General features: G+C 48.0%; 1 protein-coding gene across 1 annotated transcript; it reads left to right on the forward strand.

The window, feature by feature from the left end:
- Positions 1 to 551: 551 nt before the first annotated feature.
- On the forward strand, positions 552 to 1,529 carry LOC310784420 (odorant receptor 131-2-like; the record flags this gene model as incomplete). The annotated part of the gene is made up of 1 exon (XM_083645423.1): positions 552 to 1,529. The coding sequence occupies one exon, from the start codon at positions 552 to 554 to the stop codon at positions 1,527 to 1,529; it is 978 nt and encodes a 325-aa protein (XP_083501549.1).
- Between the last annotated feature and the right edge of the window lie 7,473 nt (positions 1,530 to 9,002).

A 9,002-nucleotide genomic window follows, 5' to 3' on the forward strand; every position in this document is an offset into this window, starting at 1 on the left:
CGCTGTGCGTCGTGTCGAATCTGTCGATCTCAAATGCCTGAGCCGCTGTGAAACAACGTGAACAATGCTAGCTCGTTGCTATACGCTGAAAACAATTGGATCCCCCGTTGTAGGGAGAGAGTTTGGTAAGCGAGACTAGGTTAAACCAAACAGAGCATTTTTTCCCGCCCGCAAGTCCAGAGTGGAGATCTACGATCATATTCAGCCAGACAGTGAGATGGAGATTTACAATGGTGAGCTGCTTTTTTTTTCTTTTTCCTACGACTGGGGGGGGCCTGGCCCCCCTGGCCCCCCCATTAACTCCGCCCATGCGTGCATGCACATTTCAGTGTGAGATCCGCCTCCAGGACTGAACTAGGCAACACACTGATGGGCAGGTTGTTCCACAATTATATCGCACTACATGTAGAACCTAGACTGTTTCCACTGTCAGTTGTATCAGCATTGCACTGTCCAAATAAAGTGGACGCAAAATGAACCTCTTTCTCTGTGTCTCTTTCAGATGCAGTGTGCGCTGTGGTGACAGACAGGCTTGTCTGTGAGCAGCCAGCATGTCCAACGACATCATCCAGTCGTGGACAAACTCTTCGGCCACTCAGCAGCAGTACGCGGCGGAGCTGGAGAGAGCGCTCCAACGCTTCCTGTCGGCCTTGCCCTGCATAATCTTCCTCTACATCAACAGCGTCATGCTGTTCACCTTGAGGAGCAAGCCGGTCTTCACCGAAACGCCGCGCTACCTCCTGCTGTACAACCTCCTGTTTGCAGACACCGTCCAGCTGGCACTGGGCCAGTTACTTTTCACGCTAGGAGAAGCCCGGGTGTACATGGCACGCCACGTCTGTCTCTTCGTCACCATGGTGGCAGCGCTCGCCACTAAGATCTCCCCCTTCAACCTCGCCGTCATGTCCCTGGAGCGCTACGTGGCGGTCTGCTTCCCGCTGAGGCACGCCAGCATCGTCACCATCAGGAGCACCGTCGCGGCGGTCGCCGCCATCTGGGCCGTTTGCTCGGCGGCCATGCTCATCCGCCTGTTCATGCTGGTCTCCCTGGACACCACGCCTTTCCACCGCCTCATGCAGGACTCCTGCGCCTTCAGTGCCCTCTTCCACCTGAAGATCTTTCACCAATTTGAGAAGGGCTACACGTGTGTGGTGTTTGTGTCCGTCGGCATGGTCATCGTGTGCTCGTACATCGGCGTGATCATCTCCGCCAGGTCGGCATCTTCTTCGGACAAAGCCTCGGCCAGCAAGGCTCGTAAGACCGTGCTGCTGCACATGATCCAGCTGGGCCTGACGCTCGCGTCCACGCTGTTTGTCACCATCGTGATGGCGATATACGGAAGAGTGGACCGCGCCACCCTCATACGCGTCCGGTATGTTCTGTTCATCCTCCTCATCAACTTACCCAGATGCCTCAGCTGCCTCATATACGGCCTGAGAGACCAAACCCTCAGACCTGTCCTCATGTATCACCTCAGCTTCTGCCTCCGATGCGCCGTGATGTCTGTTGGATCGTTGAAAAAGCGTTGATTATTGCAGACTTTCAAACTACTGGCCTCGTTACTTTCTTTTTCTGGTGCCTCTTACCCTGATTCCCCATCAAGAGGGATTCCCTCTTACCATGCCTGGAGTGAGAAGGGACTGACTTCCATTAGAGACCTATACATAGATGGTCATTTTGCATCCTTTGACCTACTGAAGAGGAAGTTTGAGTTGTCCAGCACGCACTGGCTCAGATACCTGCAAATCAGAAATTACGTTCGATCCAAGATCCACGCTTTTGAAGCGCTCCCAAATGAGCATGCTTTTTTCAATGTTTTGTTGAGCCCTCCTCACTCCAAGCATCTCATCTCTAGATTTGTAGGTCTGTTTGAAAACTGGCCTATAGCCTCTACTGAAAGGATCGGAGAAGCGTGGCAGGGGGACTTGGCATTGCATTACCTGACTTTATATGGGGTAGGAACATGTCTGTGGTACAACTCTGTTCAGTTAATAGCAGACACCAGCTGATCCAATTTAAAGTTGCTCACCATCTGCACTATTCTAAGCATAAGTTGCACAAAATCTACCCTTCTGTCTCACCACTGTGTGACAGGTGTCAGGTGTCTGCATAGGGCACTCTGTGTCATGCCTTCTGGTTCTTCACTTCACAGACGGGATTCTGGGCCAAAATATTTGACTGGTGCTCTAAGGCCTAGAAAATAACTCTTCAACCGGAGGCAGAACTCGCCATCTTCGGCTGCTAGGAGTCCTCTCTGGACTTCCCTGCGGCTGTGCAACAGTCTCTGACACAGGGGACAACTGTTGCCAAGAAACTCATTCTGCAGAAATGGAAGTCCCCCTGTCCTCCCTCTTTTCAACTGTGGTTGGTGGACATGACCTCTGTTATACGAATGGAGAGACTCGGGTTCCTGAGGACTAACTCGCTTAGGGCCTGTGTCCACCTTTTTCCGACTGTTAAACGCTGGGAGTGCGCTGGGGAGCGCTGATCTCAGCGCACAATATACAAGGAAGCAGTCTGAAACTAACGTTAGTTGAGTGTGGTAGTAGCTTGATAGCTGACAGCTAACATTAGCAAACAACACACATACAGTGATTTAGCTCAACACTCACCAGAAATATCAAGTGTCTAGCCAATCTGCTCCCACAATTGAGCCTTTCTGTCTCTGTTGCGATAGTTTCTCCATGATTAAGTTGCCAGAAAAACAGCACCCGACACCAGCGTCTTTCTGAAAAGTTGGACGTCGGGCGCACAAAACAGCGGAGCGCTCTGAAAATAGACGCTGGGTGCAGCGCACTTTCTCTAGACGTCCGTGTGCGCCCGCATCCGCTCTCCCCCCATTGGAAACAACTGAAAAAAGACGCCGGAGCTGTTGAAAAGACGCTAGGTGGACACAGGCCCTTAGAAGGTTTTTAGGTATCTGGTACCCATTCTTGGCCTATCTTGACGAGGTTAGGGGCGACGGATGACTCACCCGGCTGGTCTCCCATGTACTCCTTGCGTGGGATCCCATGCACAACATCTTTTTACAAGCACATGGACACCTTGTATGGCTGATAGGACCACATTGTAATGTTGGAGCGTTGATGTACTGTATATGTATATGTCTTTCTTTTCTTTTCCTGGGTCTGAGTTTGTTTGTTTTTGTTTTCTTTGATACTCTGGAAACTGGAAACACTGGAACCAGCTTACTTTTGACACTTTACCAGTTTAAACACTCAAAACCAGTAACAGAAATATCCCTGCACTGCAACCTGTATGTAGCACCTACCCCCATGTACCCCCCCCCCCCCCCCCATGTACCTACATACACACACACAATTTGGAAATATGCTTAGTGTGAAATAAATAACTACACACACACACACACACACACACACACACACACACACACACACACACACACACACACACACACACACACACACACACACACACACACACACGTAATGCAATGTATGCAATATCTGACTCAAACCCTCGTTCACATTGAACGGTATAACTGTGCAATATCTGGAAATATATGTGTAAACCTTTTTATGATCATGTGTGGCTTATTTATACGTAAATAAGCCACATTTATACGCTTATTTATACATGTAAGATATTACTTTTAGCAATAACTCAGTAATAAAACGTATTACTTATAGGATTTCAGTAATATTATACCAGTTACTTTGTCAATTAACTCAAGTTACAAATTGAGTTACTTTTTTTTTAAATCAAAGCACATATTTAAAAGAGATACAATCATTTCCTAATCAAACTGTGTTTTTATGCAAATAACCACTATAGATGACAATAACAAAGGAAAACTTGCCCAACACTGGTAATTATACATACTTAAAATATACACTTTACATGACACTTACCGTAATGCAAAATTTTGTAAGTGTTTAAATGTACCCCGTCTTGTTTGTTTTAACTTGTGCATACCTTTTTTTCTGTGTGCGAGTACTTTGAGAGAAATGCAAACCAGAGTCAAATTCCTTGTATGTGTACATACTTGGTCAATAAAGCTGATTGTGATCCTGATGATATTCTGTTGATCTGGCATGCAAGCTTAATGCATTATATATATCAATCTATATTGTAGAAAACGATGAGCTGAGAGTCGCAGGGAGAACCCCGGTGCGAACTGTTCGAACTCAGAGCAGTCGATCTACAGATACAGATGCATCTCTGTTAGGGGTGTCACGATACACTCAGTTCACGATACGATACGATACAGGATTCACCATAACGATACGATATTTTAACAATATTTTTTTGCGATCGATTTGTAAGTTGAGGGGGCATCCATCCTCCACGCTAATTTGAGTAATTTCACAATTTTCATCCTCCGTGTCTGTAATGTCCCTCGTCTGTTCAAACAAAGCAATGAAAAGGAGAGCGAGCATGCAATCAGATGCAGATCAGTGCCACCATGTTCAGCTTCTTTTTCTCGCGATATGAGATTTCATCTCAATGATACATATTGTCACGTTTTGATATTGCGATATATTGTGGGACGATATATTGTGACATCCCTAATCTCTGTAGATCGACTGCTCTGACTTCGAACTCTGCCCTGCAAGGCAGATTTCAGACCTCAGAGCAGCCGATCTGTAGCATGCTACAGTATACCGCTGGCTGTTAATATCTGATCTCCAGATTATGGATGATGAATTCAATATGTGTATTTATTTGAGCCGGTCTGGAATAATGGATTACACAAGCAGTGGGAGGGACACTCGCTGTCGGCAGCACGGAGGTTCGTTACATAGCTAATTCATGTTATCAATATTATATAACAACCATAATGAACCACGGCATGACAGAAAATATGTTGTTTACAGTGTGCACTACGTATGCCCCCTTTACGCCCGTTTTGGCCAGTTCCGGGACTCTACTTGGATCTGGATACCTTCTAGGGGGCTCAGAATGAAACCAAAGTTCTCTGGGAAAGAAGGTCTGCGGTGTAAAAAACTGAATTCTCCTTTAGGGGCAAAGGTCAAGTTACACCTTGGGAGGCACAGCAGGGGGAGGGGTTTAGGCATTAGCGAAGGGTCTCTTAGGGTTAGGCACAGGGGGAGGGGCTTGGGTTTAGGCATTAGTGTAGGGCAGGGGTGGCCAAACTACGGCCCGTGGGCCAACTGCGGCCCGCTGCCCGTTTTTAAGTGGCCCGCCATGAATTTAGAAAAAAGAAAAAATATATATTTTTTCCGTTTTTCTGTGTTTAAAACGGAAAACGAAAATGAAAAAACGATTGAAAATGGGTTATACTTGAGTACCCTGACCTGGTCTATTTATTTTTAATCCTGAATGAATGTTTAATACTAATGTTATGTTAAATTATTATGTGTAACCAGGGCACTAAGGCCCGGACATAAAATGCATACCAGAAAACGCCACTCTGGGAGTTTCACCCAGAGAATACTACATCAAACGTTTCAGAGAATACCCAACATCAGGTTTTTAAAAAGGAGGGAGCAGAGACGTGCATTTCCAGTTCAAACAAAAAAGTATTTTGATTTTGATTCAGGGCAATTTCTTGATTTCAAATGATTGACCTAACCCTAAACGACTTTAAAAGGTTAAAATATATTTCTTTATTACAACAATGGTTAAAAATGATTACAAAAATGTCTAGAAGCAGGTTAAAAAGCCATCAAACAGACCCTGTTACCAGTACAGCAGGAGGGTGCCAGTGGAGTCCACAGGAGGAGGGATTGAGTGAGGGGAAGGGAGGGGGTCAGAGGGTTTCACCACCACCAGTAAACTGAGGCACACCAAACTGCTTGCTTTTACACTGCAAGGCCGAAGCACATGTCACACTGCAAGGCAGAAGCACCCAAAATTAATCAGGAACCACACAAAGCATGCACTAACCTATGGAACCCCAGGAACGAGGCCTGCACCCAGTGAATGAAATAAACAAAATAACCAAAACAAAAAGGACAAAAACAGCAGTTGTAGAGCCTCTCCTCCACCAAGTACAGCAATCTAGGCCATGTGGAAGGCCGCCCAATCGTCAGGCCCCTTATTCCTTGGCCTACGAGCTACGGAGACCAACCACATTCATGGTGCTGCACGAGGTGCATGGAGAACGGCTCATGTCACGGTAGCGCCTAAGACAGAGGGATAACATTAAACACTTAAAATGGTTTAAAACATAACATTAAGGCACTATAGGCAGCCATACTGCCTTACCTCCACTAAACACAGCAACACTATGGCCAAATGAGAAGCCACGCCGTCATGCTCCTTGGTCAGCCTCGCGAGCCACGGCGAGCAACAATGGCGTGTGATCGAGCCGAACACCACCACACCTCTCCATGTGCGGCTGTAAAGCGGGTGGAGAAGCCACCGCCAAGCACCTACAATGATGTCAGGAAAACACTAAAAATATGCCCAACCAACATCTACAAGGAATGATGGTAGAGTGCATACCTTGTCTGGCGTCAATCTCTCACACGCAGTGCAACAGGGTCAGGAAAGAGTGAGGCAAGCCTATCAAAAGCCGTGCAAGGCTCCCTTTTAAATGAGCTGCCAACCTGATAGTATTGTCAGGTGCCCACCTGTTCTGAATGGGGAAGATTAGGGGGGCGTGGCGACATTAAAGGAGACAGCTCAACCCATCACATATGCAATGTTGATAAAGGGGGTGCTGTTGTAGTCCAGAATAAAGAGGCATACAGAACAGACATTTTAAGACAGCCGGGCATGAGTGAGTTTTACACTCCTCTAATGGGTGACCCTATAAGTTTGTTCAACAAATCGAATCATTTTTAAGTACAGCTTTAACTCATTCTTTTAGTTCTCAGGACGAATTTAAATTCATGGTACAGGAGCACCCTGTACGTCTTGTCTTCTACACCCTTCCAAAAATTCACAAGAGTTGTGTGCAACCGGTGCCTGGTAGGCCCATCGTGGCGGGCACTCCCGTCATTAACATAACCTATTTCTCAGTATATCGAGAGAGATATATATATGATATATCGACACATCAGAATGTTGGTGTCTCAACTTCCTTCTTATCTCAAAGACACCACTGACTTCCTGAATAAGCTGAATGCTGTACAAAATATTGAAGAGGATCATTTTGTATGTACTATGGATGTTAACAGCCTGTATACAAATGTGCCACACATGAAGGGGCTCGAAGCCCTTACATATTATTTGCACAAAAGACAGAATCTGACGCCCCCTACAGGCTTTTTAGGTGATCTATCTCTAAGTTCATCCTTAACAGGAATTACTTTAAATGAGAGAATTCGTACTATTTACAATGTCGGGGCGTTAGCATGGGAAGTCCTTGTTCTCCTAATTATGCTAATCTCTTCATGGGGAAGTTTGCACCAAAATAACCCCTTTCTTCCTCTGTTTAAATGCTGGTTCTGTTTTAGTGATGACATCTTCTTTATCTTCACTGGGTCACTCACTCAATTTGGAGGAGTTCAAGGTGTCCATCAATTCCAGAATACTGTAGCGAATCAGCAGTACACATACAGGGGTGAGCATTGGTAGTGTCTCAACTACAGATAGGAACTGATGTGTGGGAGTGTTGTATTGGGGAACACTATGCTGTGGGGATACTTCCGGGGAAGACTGAGCATGCGCGTCAGTCTCCACACACTGCTACAAGAGAAGGTTGCTAGTTATGAGCGTGACAACCGCTGAGAGTTGTAATATAACTAACGGAGAATAAAGAACCTTGTACCAACAAGAAGCCTCTGCCTCATGACTTACCAGGAACGTTACACTGGCGTCAGAAGTTTAAACGGTGAATATTGCCTCCAGATTCGGCGAAATGGTTAACAAGTTCCTGAAGAAAGAGCGCAAATGACTCAATCGAGAGGCGGGAAAGGCAAGAGCCGGAGCAGACTACCAGGCGTCCGAAGAGGAAGATGTCTGGGTAGACGCAGCCGCTACCACAGAGAGCCAAGCGGGAAAAACAGCAGAAAGCCTGGGGTTGGTGAAGATAAAATCCGGACTAGACAGCGCCATCACCGTAGCCACGGAAGCTATCCCGCGGCTCAAGGGAGCTAGCAGGCAAGCTAGCGAGGCGGGAGAAGGAGCGGAGGAACCGGGGCCGGTGAGGGTGAAGATCGAGCGGGTTGACATTGCCGCTGTAGCCATGGAGGCTGTGCCACAGCCCAGCGGAGCTAGCCTGCGGGCCGAGGACAAAGACGGGACACGGGTCGAGGCGACAAAGGACAGCGGGCGGAGGAAGAAAGGAAATCACCCCGCCAAAATTCAACGGTAAAGGCGAGTGGGAGGCATACTGCAAGCAGTTTGAAGAGGCTGCAGAGTGGAATGGCTGGACGAGAAGGGAGAGAGCCAGCCACCTCGTGATGGCCCTCGAGGGCGAGGCTACGGCGTGCGTGTCGGCAATAGCTGATACAAAGGACTTGGATGTGGTGATGGGGGTCCTGCGGAGACGCTTCGGCCGATGTGAGGAGCAGGCCATCGTAGCCGCGGAACTGTGTAACAGACGCAGACGGCAGGGTGAGTCGCTGCGTGCACTGGCAACGGACATTGAGACTCTCAGCCGGCGCGCATACAGCCAGCTACCGACGGAGGCGCTGGATGGGTTAGCCCTAAGCTACTTTGTCCAGGCCATCGAGCCACGGAGTCTAAGCCAGAAGGTAATGCTGGGACACCCGAAAACATTGGGAGCAGCGCTGGGGTTGGCGCTGGAGATAGAGACAGTAGAAGGCTGGGACAAGAGCAGCGGCATAATGGAGGCCGCCCCAGTGGTGAGAATGGCAGCGGAGAGCCAGCTACAAGAAGAGCCAGCGTGGAAGACGGCCTTGGCAGAGCAAAGCAACACGGTGAAAGAGCAAGGCAACAGGGTGAAAGAACTGTCCGAGTCAGTACAACAGCTGACAGAACAACTGCTCCGCAGAGCGACCCTGCAGCCCAACCCCGCTCGGCAGCCCACCCAGCGGAACAACAGCTGGGCCAGAGGGAGCATGATCTGCTGGGGATGTGGACGCCCCGGGCATCGGGAAGCAGAC

The sequence above is a fragment of the Poromitra crassiceps genome (assembly GCF_964638095.1).
Source record: "Poromitra crassiceps genome assembly, chromosome: 10".
NCBI lineage: Eukaryota > Metazoa > Chordata > Actinopteri > Beryciformes > Melamphaidae > Poromitra > Poromitra crassiceps.